Here is a 14,710-nt window from a genome sequence, read left to right as displayed (position 1 = left end):
GCTGCACCTGCATACTAACCTTTTGAGTTTCGTGCACCAGGACCCCCAGATCCCTTTGTACTTCAGTACTTTCCAGTTTCTTGCCATTAAGATAATAACTTGCTCTACGCTTTTTCCTGCCAAAGTGCATAACCTCACACTTTCCAGTATTGTATTCCATCTGCCAAATCTCTGCCCACTTACTTAGCCTGTCTATGTCCCCTTGCAGGTTTTTTATGTCCTCCTCACTCACTACTTTCCCTCCCATCTTAGTATCATCTGCAAACTTGGATATGTTACACTCGGTCCCCTCCTCCAAATCGTTAATATAGATTGTAAAGAGTTGGGGACCCAGCACTGACCCCTGCGGAACACCACTAGTTACTGATTGCCAGTCTGAGAATGAACCATTTATCCCAACTCTCTGCCTTCTGTTAGATAGCCAATCCTCTATCCATGCCAGAATATTACCCCCAATCCTGTGATTTTTTTATCTTAAGCAATAATCTTGTGTGGCACCTTGTCAAATGCCTTTTGGAAGTCTAAATACACTACGTCCACTGGTTCCCCTTTATCCACCCTATATGTTATTTCCTCAAAGAACTCCAGCAAATTTGTCAAACATGACTTCCCCTTCATAAAACCATGCTGACTTTGTCCTATTAAATTATGATTATCCAAATGTCCTTAATAATGGACTCCAAAATTTTACCTACCACAGATGTTAGGCTAACCGGTCTATAGTTTCCAGCCTTCTGTCTACTGCCCTTTTTAAATAAGGGTGTTACATTAGCAGTTTTCCAGTCTGCCGGGACCTTTGCCGAGTCCAGGGAGTTTTGGAAAATTATTACCAATGCATCCACAATCCCTACCGCCACTTCCCTCAAGACCCTAGGATGTAAGCCATCAGGTCCAGGTGATTTATCCGCCTTGAGTCCCATTATTTTACCGAGTACCACTTCCTTAGTGATTTTGATCGTATTTAGCTCCTCCCCCCCTTTAGCCCCCTGTTTGTCCAGTGTTGGGATATTCTTAGTGTCTTCTACTGTAAAGACTGATACAAAATATTCATTCAGTGTTTTTGCCATCTCCATATTTCCCACCATTAATTTCCCGGTCTCATCCTCTAAGGGGCCAACATTTACTTTAGCCACCCTTTTTCTTTTTATATAACTATAAAAACTCTTACTATCTGTTTTTATATTTTTTGCTAATTTACTTTCATAATCTATCTTCCCTTTCTTAATCAATCCTTTTGTTATTTTTTGCTGTCTTTTAAAGTTTTCCCAATCCTCTCTCCTCCCACTAGATTTAGCTACCTTATATGCCCTTGTTTTTAGTCGAATACTATCCTTAATTTCTTTACTTAGCCACGGATGGCTGTCTTTTCTTTTACACCCTTTTCTTCTCAGTGGAATATATTTTTTTTGGCAGTTGTAAAATAACTCCTTAAATGTACACCACTGATCATGTATCGTCTTACCCTTTAATCTATTTTCCCAATCCACTCTACTCAATTCCGCACTCATACCTTCATAGTCTCCTTTATTCAAGCTTAGCACGCTTGTTTGAGATCCAACCTTCTCGCCCTCTAATTGAATATGGAATTCAACCATGTTATGGTCACTCATTCCAAGGGGATACTTTACTAGGACATTTTTAATTAATCCTGTCTCGTTACACAGGACCAGATCTAAGGTTGCTTGCCCCCTGGTCGGTTCAGTTACATACTGCTCAAGAAACCCATCCCTAATACACTCAATGAACTCATCCTCAAGGCAGCCCTGCCCAATTTGATTTGTCCAATTAATATGATAGTTAAAATCCCCCATAATTATAGATGTTCCCTTATTACAAGCCTCAACTATTTCAGGAGGTATCACAGCAGAGCCCAGCCGTGTCCTGACTGAACATACACACTTTCTGGCAGGAGTCAGGAACCGAGGTTAATTTCCCTTCCATAGCCTCAAGGTGCTGCAGCCAAGTGCGGTGCCCCTTCCGCCACCCTGGATAAGATCAGTTAACTGGGCAGAGAACGGCAATCAAACCCACCACCTGCTGGTTTGTATTACACTAGATGATGCAATTACCCATTAAACCAATCAGGGGACCCAAGCTTTCAGGGGAATGGTCAAGATTTTCTTGTGGTGGGAGACAAGAAAGTGAGTGTTCAAACTGAAATTATTCTCACTTCCGAAGCATCTGTGTTATTTAATGAAATACAAGGACAACGTGACTCACATACTTATTATAAATGAATGAAATGCCAGTGTTATGTGAAAGAGTGTAATACTGGAACGGTCAAACCCTATCCATTGTAACCCTGGGTGTTTGTTTGTTTGTACTTACTCGCCCAATTTCATGCCCATCACAAGCATCTCGACAGACGACCTCCATCAGCGATGCCCCATAACTCTCTATGATGGTCATGTTGTCTTTCTGCAGCTTAGTGTACTCATCCTCCGGAGCGGTGAGCCTCTCCCACATAGTTTTCTGGCCTGCACCACCGTGATTGAAAGAAAAATGCACATCAAGAGGCCGGACTCGAGGCAAACGGTAGCATTAAACTCCTTCTGCCACCTCTGGGACACGATGGAACCTTTGACATCAATCAACAGGGCAGCGCATTCTTTTTAAAAAGGGCTATGCGCATGTGCACAACGACCCGCTGGTGCAATGCAGCAGTTGAAAGCCAGACATTTCCTGTCTGGTTTCATTTTCCCATAGTTACTGGATGGGTACCCCTAAAATCGGACCACCTGGTTCAAAACGTGACGACTCGTCACCCCACTCTGGGATCTAACCTCAATTGAAAGCTGGATCTCTACTTCCCAATTGTAGTAGAGGCCCCAATAAAAATGACTAAACAGTTTGAAATCAGATACTGGGGGAATACACAAGCATAAAGCAACATAAGTTATATTTTACGTAAAAATATATAGAAGCTTCAACAGATGCTAACAAAATACCTGTATGTATGGCAATACCTGGTATTGTACTGAGCCACACAGACCTGAAGGTTCCAGGTCCCATCCCGGGTTTGTGCTCAGTTACCTGATCTCAATCAGGGAAACACGGAGGGTGTTATAATCGGCTTCACTGCCACTGGGACGGGAGAAATAAAGCCAACCAAGGCTCCTACGCTTGATCAATATTCCTTGACGTTTACTGGAAAGTGCACACACACCGCTGGTAAAGGCAAGATTCGGCTTGCCTGCGATGCCCTCCCCAGTCAAATAGCCTGTCCAGGCTCACACATCAAGAATGGTCAATTTGGTGAAAAATGAGTTGCTTGGATAAGAGTTTGTGAACTGAACTCAAGCAATTAAAAGAATGGGCAAGCACTTGAGTTTAGTAGACCATAAAAGAATTAGAAGAGTGTGGTGAGTTGATGATACACTGGCCTTTACTTCTGGGATACAGGTTCAAATCCAGCCTAGACTGATGCGATGATTGAGTCGCGTTCTTGGGCAGGAGAGCTTTATTCTTCATTGAGCTGTACTGTAAATGACCCGAGAGTGTCTGATGGGACAATAGGTGCTTGAAATGGAAAGTGTTCCATTCCTTGGATCCAAATGCCTCACTTGGATGAGCAGAAAGGTTACACAAAAAAGGAAAATGATTGTTCACAAACTGCTATCTCCTTCACCTGCAATAATGATATCCTTATATCAGAAGTACTGTACCTGTTTCCAAGGTGTCTGGTTCATCGGGCTTCTGACTCATCTGCAGGTAATACAGCAGCGCGCCATACAGGTGTGCTCTCACACGCTGGAATCCCCCGCCTGCCGGCAACAACGCAGGTGTTAGTGCTTCTGTCATCCAACCATGGGCATTATACAGAGAATAGCTCCTGATAGAACAGTGACTATCTTATGTTAATGCCCCAACAGATCAAATTTAGGAGTTTTTTGTTTTGTTTTACAAAGAGTAGTGAGAATGTGGAACTCGCTGCCACATGAAGTGGTTGAAGCAGAGGGTATTGACGCATTTAAGGGGAGGCTTGCTGCATACATGAGGGAGAAGGGACTAGAGGGATATGGGAGCAGGCTAGGAAGAGGTAATTAGAGTCGGAGGAGACTCGTGTGGAGTATAAACGCTGACGTAGACCACTTGAGCCGAACAGCCTGCTTCTGTGCATTAGATTCTATGTAATGTTTTTGTAAGATAACTTCATACATTGAAATAATGTGGGCACGCTAATCAGGATGCAGTCAGATCCTGAAGTGTTGCTCGAAGTTCCCTTGAGTAAAGTAATGGTAATGATAAGAGTCTTTGCCACTGTGGGAGCAGTGACCTGAGGGCATCATAGAAGTCCCTCTAGTGGTAGAGATTGTTAACTGCAAATTCTCATTTCACAATTCACTTTTAAATTGAATCGATGCTGTGGGCAAAGGACATTCAGTACCTCTGCCAACAGCAGAAAATCAATATAAAAGAACCAAACTCCACATGCTCCAACTGCATCCATGACCAGCCTTTTTGTGGGTCCCGAGAGCTGTTGTTAGAGGCAGTGTAAAAGGTGCAGAATACATATCTGCATCTTATGGGTCTGCTCTCCTTGCCATCAGTATAAAGGCCTCACACATCAAGTCACACACCATCCTGACTAAGTATATCGCCGATCCTTCATCATCGCTGAATCAAAATCCTGGCACTCCCTACCTAAAAGCACTGTGGGAGTACCTTCACCACACGGACTGCAGTGGTTCAAGAAGGCGGCTCACCACCACCTTCTCGAGGGCAACTAGGGATGGGCAATAAATGCCGGCCTTGCCAGTGATACCTGACGTAGTAAAACTCACTATGCACTTGGATTGAGTATAAAGCAAGGTTTTAATCAACTTGTTTCAGAACATGGAGGTCTAGTTGTACTTCACTAGTTCCTCGTCTTACAAAATGTCCCTGACAAGCTGGGCCCACGTCCGAGTATTTAGACTCCTTGGACAGTGCCACCAGCTGGCCGTCCAGTGTTATTTCACGAGTAGTTTCTTGATGAATGAGGAGATTTATAACAATGCCCAAATCCCATAAAACAAATTTTAAAAACAAATACCTGCCACACATCCCAAATTTCAAACCACGCGTTATACACCGCTCCCATAAAAACAGTACACTCTGTTAGTCCAAAATCAGCAAGGGCAGGGATTTAGGCAACTTAAAAGCTCAACTAAGTAATATTCAGTAGTCAGGGGGTTTAAGTGAGCAGAGGGCACAAACCTGGATTAATTTTTTTTAAAACACACACACCTCCTGGGCTAAAAAGAGAGAAAAAAGCCAGGGCACTGGCTCTTGATCCTGATCCTGCAACATTCCTTTGTAAAGGGGCTCACAGAAAACATTAACAGGAGTAGGCCATTCAGCCCCTCAAGCCTGTTCCACCATTCAATTAGATAATGGCTCATCTGTACCTCAATTCCATTGACCTGCCTTGGTTCCATATCACTTGATAACCCTTACCTAACAAAAATGTCAATCTCAGTTTTGACATTTTCATTTGACCCCCAGCCTCAACAGCTTTTTGGGGGGGAGTGTTCCAGATTTCGACTACCCTGTGTGTGAAGAAGTGCTTCTTGACATCATCCCTGTATGGCCTAGCTCTAACTTTAAGGTTATGCCCCCTTATTCTGGACTCCCCACCAGAGGAAATAGGAAAGTAATGCTGCCATTGACAGTTGCCCTGTTAGCTCCAAGTGGTGCTGTTGAACTGATAGAAATGCAAGGGAAGAACAAAGCTCACAAAAAACTCCTGTATGATCAGGCCCGCTGCTCCAGACACTTTTTTTATTCGTTCCTGGGATGTGGGCGTCGCTGGCAAGGCCAGCATTTATTGCCCATCCCTAATTGCCTTTGAGAAGAGAGTGGTGGTGAGCCACCTTCTTGAACCACTGCGGTCCGCGTGCTAAAGGTTGTCCCACAGTGCTGTTAGGGAGGGAGTTCCAGGATTTTGACCCAGCGACGATGAAGGAACGGCGATATATTTCCAAGGCAGGATGGTGTGTGACTTGGAGGGGAACTTGGAAGTGGTTGTGTTCCCATGCGCCTGCTGCCCTTGTCCTTCTAGGTGGTGGGTTTGGGAGGTGCTGCCGAATCTACATTGCACAATAAAGAATGGCAGCAGTTTCATTGGGACGTACCAGTTGTGAGGATGAAATCCAAGAGCTTCCTGAGGATGGTGTGAAGAGAAGAGTCTCCGATAGAGGTAAAGCCAGCCGATAAGTCTGCTGCTGATGTGCTGCTCCCGTCGAGGATGGTGACGTACTGGGAGTGGGTGCTGAGCGCCTGTTTCTGCTCGCTGCGGACTGTCTGGCTGAGGTGAGCAGTGAGAGTGAATACCGTCCCAGCCACCACGGGCATGAGTTCCTGGGCAGCCTCCTCACTGAGGATCTAAGAGGGAGAGACACAGAGTCTAACAAAACTATCAGACTACACAGCACCATAAAATACAAGCTTCCCAACAACCTCTGTGCAACCCTACTGTACCTAGACTTATTTTATGCTTGGTGTTGGTCTGCTTTTTAAAAAAAAAACTTCACCAGACTCCCGAGCCACCGGAGCTAGCTCTGGATTTCCTTATTCCCCTTTCTACCGTCCACTATTCACACACTGTCTTGTATATGTTTTTTATTTCTCTCATTATGCCTTTTTGCCTCCTGCTAATACCACTTCTACCATTTAATCATCTCCTGTTTTCAGTCCAAGCACTTCACAGGTCATGCCATTTCTTTACCAGTGTGCTTGTGTTTTTTCTTTCCCCCCCTCTTCTGTTCTCTTTTAAATGCTGTTTGTCTGCAATAGCTTCCAGTCGCGAGGAAGGGTCGAAGAGCTGAAACATCGACTTCTGTTTTTCCATGGATGCTACCTGACCTGCTGCCGAGGCGTCAGCCTTGGCTCAGTTAGCAGCACCATCGCCTGAGTCAGAAGGTCATGTGTTCAAGCCCTTCTCCAGAAACTCGAGGACAGAATTGGAAGTGCCGTCTTTTGGACGAGACATTAAACCGAGGCTCCACCTGGCCAACATTTCCAGCTTTTTCTGTTTCTATTTTATGCTTCCCATGTTGAATTTTGTCTTTTGTGCCACTCCTACCATGATGTAGAGTATTCCATATCGACAATCCATGCCACTGCCCACTTAATACCTTTCATACAGGAGAACTGAAATAGTTTTGCAACATGATGCAGTTGCACCTGCCGTGAATGGACTCTGTTTACGGTGCGGGTTAGGTTCAGAGAATGGCTGGGAGACTGGAACCTCTGTGTATGGGACTTGACCATTGAGGCGAAAATCTTCCCTAGTTCGGAGTAGGTCAACACAAGCTAGAAATATGATGTTCAAGAGCTGAGCCCAACCTGCCTACGGCCAAAATGAAACAGTGACCCAGAAAGCAACTGGTGCACACTCCTCTTTCTTGCTGGTGGTACAAGAGGCAAATGCACTAATGTATTGTAAAGAGGAAAATTAAACAATCGATAGGTCTGGAGGACAGTGAGCAGCCTTCCTATCCTCCTAACTGATTATACATGGATTCTAGATACAATAAACGCTTTCGTATCCGGCACCTACGGGACCGGGGTGGTGCTGGTGGATTAAAAATTCAGGATAACGGAGGCAATTTATATACTGGCCGACCTCAGGCCAGAAGAAGGGACATGGAGTGACAATGGCCACAGGTACGAGAGCCCCGGCCGCAGGTGCAGGAGCCCCGGTTACACGGCCGCAGGTGCAGGAGCCCCGGTTACACGGCCACAGGTGCAGGAGCCCCGGTTACACGGCCGCAGGTGCAGGAGCCCCGGTTACACGGCCACAGGTGCAGGAGCCCCGGTTACACGGCCGCAGGTGCAGGAGCCCCGGTTACACGGCCGCAGGTGCAGGAGCCCCGGTTACACGGCCGCAGGTGCAGGAGCCCCGGTTACACGGCCGCAGGTGCAGGAGCCCCGGTTACACGGCCGCAGGTGCAGGAGCCCCGGTTACACGGCCACAGGTGCAGGAGCCCCGGTTACACGGCCACAGGTGCAGGAGCCCCGGTTACACGGCCACAGGTGCAGGAGCCCCGGTTACACGGCCACAGGTGCAGGAGCCCCGGTTACACGGCCACAGGTGCAGGAGCCCCGGTTACACGGCCACAGGTGCAGGAGCCCCGGTTACACGGCCGCAGGTGCAGGAGCCCCGGTTACACGGCCGCAGGTGCAGGAGCCCCGGTTACACGGCCGCAGGTGCAGGAGCCCCGGTTACACGGCCGCAGGTGCAGGAGCCCCGGTTACACGGCCGCAGGTGCAGGAGCCCCGGTTACACGGCCGCAGGTGCAGGAGCCCCGGTTACACGGCCACAGGTGCAGGAGCCCCGGTTACACAGCAAAAGGTACGAGAGCCCCGGTTACACGGCCACAAATATACAGTAAAACTTACCTTTGAGTTCCTCTTTGGCTGGACGGCAGCTGATACTGTGCGGGAAGATTGCAGCACCCACAGCGACGGCGGGAACAAGTGGCAAGTCATTCCCCACCATTTTCGGGACACTACTGCCCCGTTCCTTCTGGGGCGGAAGCCTCAAAACCTACTCCTGAATTTTGCCGGTTATTGAAGCATTCCAGATGATGAAGTGCCGTTTAAGTAAGAGTTTACTGCACTGGGAAATTAAGAAATCCTTTGTGCAATTTACCAATGCATCTTGGCTGTTAAAATTTTAGTACTTATAATTAACCAAAAACCGCGGTGTAATGATAGAAACTTGCTGCAGGACATTTTTGCATCACCTTGTCATGGAGTTCGTGTAGAAGGTCCCGGATGACCAGCTGTCTGTCCTCCTCCTGAATCAGGTCCAGGGGACATGCTGCAAGTATGATCTCGACGAGATGGCGCCAAGACTCCAGCATGTGCCGCTTGGCGTGGAGACACTCCCGCAGCTTGTTCCTCTCCACCACGTGCTGCAAGATCGTGTTGATCTCCTGAACAACAGTCACAACATCAGAAACAGGCGCGCTAAATAATCAGCTGGCAACATGCAAAACAGTTTCCCTCCTCAAAACATAAATGGGCTGGAGCTGAAAACAGAGACTGGGAACGCTGGAACAACCCGGAAACGCTGGAAATTCATAGCGGGTCTGTCAGCTTGTGAAAAGTGGTGAGACAGTTGAACAGTTTGGGTGGAAAGCCTCGGTCACAATGTCAACCTGTCTTCTCTCTTCACAGATGCCCACAGACTAATCATAACACAGGCAATCCTTGCAAATTAAACGTACCCCATTCTCTTTTTAAGAAAAGAACATTTTTGCAGCAAAGCAAGTTGCCTTTTTCTACATGCTGTTCTCAGAATAACTCGACCTCACATGTCCCAAAAACTAATGGCTTTAGGGGAAGGAATCGTTCATCTCGGGCTCGGGGCCTATTGAACTATCTTGCTTTCACCATTCCTGAATCACTCCTTATGACAATGGCCCAGAAATTCGGGTCGGGGGCTTCCCGCGGGTGCAAGCCCCCGACCTGCACTTACCTAGCGTGCCGGCCGTTGTGCTGTGGGCCCGCGTGGAATTCCGATCCGGGGCCTGGTCCAGCTGCCGGCGCGCAGTGCTTGTGTATCCCAGGGGCGTAGTTAGTTCGATTCGTCCCCTGGGATCACGTGGGCCATGGGGGAGCCAATCGGAGCAGGGAATGCTCCATTCATAAGTTTGACAGGAAGTGCTGTCAAAACTTATAAATACTACGGCCCCAAAACATCACTAAATCTTCAAATAAATTGTTTAAAAAAAATCACATTTTTAAAATAAACTATAAATTACATGAAATAACTATTATAAACAATTATTTAAATTTTTGAAAAAAATAATTTTATTTTCTAACGGGGCTAAAAATAAACTTACCTTGCTTTAAAGTATTTAAAAATAATAAACTTGTGGAATTTTTTTAAAAATTTCAATTAATTCACCACTTACCTTGTAAAAAGCAGGCCTTACGCCTGCTTTTTAAATGTGTAACTTCTGCAGACTTACCCTCCTGGGAAAACCTGGAAAAAAAAACGAAGTTCGATGCGCACGCGCAGCCTCTCCCGCGCACGCGTTCGAACTCTGAACCCCTTCGTTCAGGGGAACAGAAGTGACGGTTTCCCGCGCATGTGCAGTGCATGCAGGAAACCGGCACTTCCATTGGGCCTACGGGTGAGTACCCCGTGCGTACTCACCCGTGGAGACTCGAATTTCTGGGCCATTAAGTCTTTGCTGGGGTATAGAAAGAAAAGAACTTGCATTTATATAGCACCTTTCATGTCCTCAGGATGTCCCAAAGCTCTTCACAGCCAATGAAGTACTTTTGAAGTGTAGTCACTGTTGTACTATAGGAAAATGCAGCAGTCAATTTGTGCACAGCATTGTCCCACAAACAGCAATGTGATAAATGGCCAGATAGTCTGTTTAAGTGATGTTGGCTAGCACACCAGGGAAAACTCCCCTGCTCTTTGAAAAGTGCCAGGGGATCTTTTACATCCACCGAAGGGCAGGCGGGGCCTCGGTTTAACATTTCAACCGAAAGACAGCACCTCCAACAGTACAGTACACCCTCAGTACTGCACTGAAGTGTCAGCCTAGATTTTGTGCTCAAGTCCCACTCGAGAGTGCTACCACTGAGCCACGGCTGACACTCCACGGGCACTGGTTACCCTCTAGTGACTTACCCAAGTGGTTATTCTCAGTGTGTCAACATGCTGTTCGATCTAGAGTGCACCACAACTGAGCCCAATTCTAGGCTGACACAATATCCACACACCTGACCAGCCAGCTGAAGTCGCTGGATAGTGATCAGGAGTGGCAACAATGGCGGATTTCCCTCCAATGCCAACTGCAGCACCATGTCCACTGTCCTGCCCGAGATCAGCGACCTCAAAACAGACAGTGAATCGAGCCTGGGGGCATCTTGATGAGTATGTTTCAGCTGCTTACTGAATAAATCATGATGGGTGGGGGGGGGGGGGGGGGCAGTCCACGCTTACTTTAATAATAAATAGAAAATAAAATAGAACAGACAAGTAACACATTGCACAGAAGGTCTTACCTCCATTAGTAAAGGTCTTTGTCCGATGGCTGCCATTCCCTGCAGAGCATTCACTTCAGCAATGAGTACTCGATGAAGGAGCTGGGAGGTAAAGCAATTCACAGTGAAAACATTAACAGTACAAGGTTACACTGGAGTTTCCATTTCAACACATCTAAAGATTGTACCCCGACACCTGATCTGCACTAAGCAGGTATTTTATATCCTCCGATAGATGCTACTCCTACACTAGGGAGAATAGCTGAGGTGACATCCAGATGCCTTCCTCTTTAGTTACGGAGTGCCTTCTCCCAGGTGGGCTGTGACCAAGACTCGAGAGTCCCAGCTACCCTTCAATATGCCTTTACCACTGCTGAGGAGCCACGTGATCCTTCCTCCGCTAGATCCACCGCGGGCCTCAACTCGTAACCGAGAAGGGGCCCTTACTGGGTACTGTCAGCTGCGGCCAAATGAGCCCGGGGTGCATGTCTCGTGGGCAGGGACCACCACTCCCTAATACAATGAGGCAATGGAGCTAGAATCTGCCTTACGCAGACCACTGCTGATGACAGACAAGTTAAGACATTTGGAGGACTGTGCTCTATTACAGTCTAAAGCATCATACAGCATTAAGGGTGGAGTTAAACCAGCCTGTGATTGGGGTGCTGAGTCTGAGGGAAAAAGACAGACAGCCAGTAGACTGTTCCGGCCTTGTTACTCAATAATATTCTGGCACGTGGAAAAGTGATTTATCTCTGACAACTCCCCACATTATGCTAGACCTTCAAAGCCACTGCCAGTGAGGGGGGAGGAGGGAAAGTCGAGGAATGTGAGATACAAGACCGAGCTAAGATGTATATCAGACGAGGTGCAAGTGGATTTACATGGGGAAGGGTGGAGGAGGGAGAAACAAATCAGCAGATGAGGCAGTCACCATCCCGGGGAACAGAGTGGAAACCTCAGTCAGCGTGCCAATATACAAGACTATCCAACAGGAGCAATTTCCACTTTAAGCTGGCCACCTGGCTTGATATTTTAATTGGTTGATGACTTGCGGAAAACATTTGGTGTTTGGAGAAAAAAAAGTGTGTGTGTTTGGCTTCTCTTAAACATATATCTCTGACCCAAAGAAACAAACTTTGCACAACTTCCAGGGGAAGATTGCCCCGACAAGTCGTTGGGCCTTCTGCTGCACTGCAACATCCCGGCCAACCAGGGAACTGCTGCCAAAGGGAGGTGTAGAATGTTTAACTGTTGGCGGGAGGAGCTGGAGAGTACCCGAGGGGAAGGGGTGCGAGGAGAGAGAACACTACACGTTGCGGGAATGATGGAGGAGAGAATACTAGAGATAGAGAAAACTCCAGGAGAGGGTGTATGAGATAGAGGGAACACAACATGAGTCAACACCACAGATAGTGGGAACACAAGGGGTGGAAAGACTAGAATTTAAAAAAAAATTAAAAACATGTGTGGTACAGACAGGTAAACAGATTGAATGTGGATATTGGAGAGAGAGAGAGAAAGGAAAGGCTCAAAATGCTATACTCAGACAGCAGTTACCTTCACATTGCAGACAGTCTGGCCCTGCTGGTTCTTGTGTTCACACTTCGAGATGACCTGTTCAATCTGAGTACGATCAAAGAAATCCAAATGAAGCTCTTCCGGAGTCTCCTGGCGAAAGTCAATTGAATCCAGAATACTCAGGATCTTTCGGCGCACTAGATCAACAGCAACATTTGAATATCAATACTCGCAGGAAACTCCTTTTGAACCACATTCAGTAATTGAGCCTTTTAAAATAGTAATTGATTGCCAAAATCTAATGCAACACTGTCCTATTGTACTTCATTTCATCAATATGTAGCAATAGGAGACTCTACCCCCAAATTGATTGACGAGAATATTAACTGGATAGATTAGATTTATTTAGATACTCAAACTTTTCTTTGCAAATTCTGTTGAAATATAAACAGCAACATGACAGATCTGATAAACAAATAAACTAGGTGAAATAACTTCACTGCTCTTGGTCCCAATATACCACATCCAAAAAGAAACTTACAAGATTGTACCATGCAGAGCCAGGAGAAAGGGGCCCTGGCCTCTGCAGAAACCCCACAGTACTTGGTACGTAATGCTGCAGGTTTTTCATTGTTCACCAGTACCACACCAAGACCTCAGCACTATTCTCCCATTCACTATCCACTGTTGGTTTGGTTCTCTGCACCCCCCTCTTTTCTAAAGTTATCTTTCTCTTGCTCTCCCCCCTGCCCCCTCCCCAAGCTAAAGGAGCTGACCCTTGCTGGGTTCAATGCAGTTTGGTTGGCTTCTGGTACTTCACTCAAATCCATGTGGGCCCAGACCATTTGTATGGTCAGATGACTCACCATGAGAAAAGTCAATCCTATACTCACTTAACATCCAAACAGGCACACTTTCTACCAAGGATCACTGCATAATGATATGGAAACCCTGATTAACCCCCAACCCACAGGCTTGTCTCTGGGTAGCATTTGACCATTGGCAGGACAGTGGAGCAGAGGTCAGAAACGTATCGGCACAAACCCAAAACACATGGCTGGAGCATCAAGGCTAGTGCTGACATGACACTCACAATCTAACTGAGCTATGAACCCCACCCCGCCTCTGCAGCAAACTGTACCTTTCCCAACGTGGCAACGTGTCTGGGCAAGAGCATCTCGAGTTCTCCAACACTAGAGTGAAGTAGTGATGGGTGCAGGTCTGTCCCCGATTAAGGCAGTGGTTGGAGTAATCACGCACAAAAAGTACCACGCAACATGAAAGTGTGTTGGTTTAAATGTGATTATTCCCACTGTGTATTGGTACCAATACACAAAATAAACCTGCAAACACTGATGCACGCAACATCATGCAATCTGCCAAATATTCATTTTATTTCCTCTTCTCCCGAACCAGTAACTTACAAATCTGTAGATCTCAAAGCACAAGTGGAGGGAGACACTGGATGAGGAGATGCAAATACCTTTAGAGGTGGTGTCAAACTGCAGAAATCCAGTGATGGTTCTCGTTTCTTCTTCGAGACTTCCTTCTGCATCAACTGGTGGATAAAGACAGCAGCGACATGAAGCAGCAATGAGCACCTTTTGTAAGTCACACGACAACATTCATAAACAGCATTAATTAGCTCAAGCGTATATAATCAGTCGCCCAATTCAACAGCAGGAGCGAGGGAGGACTCAAATGAGGCCAACTTCGGAGGGGTGTTGTGTCTAAAAACATCACAGCCTTCTATCTTAAACCAGCTATCATAATCAGCTCTTTTTATGAAGGGATGAAAGTACAATCCCTTGATCAGAGCCTATTCAATTTATCTGCTCTCAGGATGCGGGCAATGATGGCAAGGCCACATTCTTGTCCATCTTTAGTTGCCTTGAGTGGTGTCCCTGGGGCCTTCTTATGCAACAGCTTCTTGGGAGATCCAAGTGTGGATCTTTGCTTTGGCTGTGCGGCACAGATAAAAGGTATCTTCATCCAATATCAAGCAGGCAGATCGTGAAACTGCAAGGCAGTGAAAAGCAAAAATAAGTGTTCTTTGGAGCAACTTTCTGTTGCAATAACTCTTTGTTGGAGTTGAGGGTTCAAGCAATTAAAAAAGAAACTCGGGATGTGGGCGTCACTGGCAAGGCCGACATTTATTGCCCATCCCTAGTTGCCCCGATACAACCGAGTG

The 14,710-nt window shown here is 46.6% G+C and overlaps 1 protein-coding gene across 1 annotated transcript in view; it reads right to left on the bottom strand.

The window, feature by feature from the left end:
* nup205 (nucleoporin 205) overlaps positions 1-14,710 on the bottom strand; it is a 141,274-nt gene that overhangs the window by 34,585 nt on the left and 91,979 nt on the right. The window contains exons 25-31 of the mRNA XM_086008589.1: positions 14,003-14,077; positions 12,559-12,716; positions 11,020-11,100; positions 8,733-8,924; positions 6,117-6,366; positions 3,666-3,764; positions 2,329-2,477 (exon numbers count right to left, since the gene is read on the bottom strand). Of these exons, the coding sequence (XP_085864715.1) occupies positions 2,329-2,477; positions 3,666-3,764; positions 6,117-6,366; positions 8,733-8,924; positions 11,020-11,100; positions 12,559-12,716; positions 14,003-14,077 (1,004 nt within the window). The remainder of the gene's footprint in view (positions 1-2,328; positions 2,478-3,665; positions 3,765-6,116; positions 6,367-8,732; positions 8,925-11,019; positions 11,101-12,558; positions 12,717-14,002; positions 14,078-14,710) is intronic.

This window comes from Somniosus microcephalus, chromosome 16 (genome assembly GCF_052327205.1).
Source record: "Somniosus microcephalus isolate GS21.2 chromosome 16, FLI_Smic_1.0, whole genome shotgun sequence".
Taxonomy (NCBI): domain Eukaryota; kingdom Metazoa; phylum Chordata; class Chondrichthyes; order Squaliformes; family Somniosidae; genus Somniosus; species Somniosus microcephalus.
This window is presented reverse-complemented; position numbering and strand designations above follow the sequence as displayed.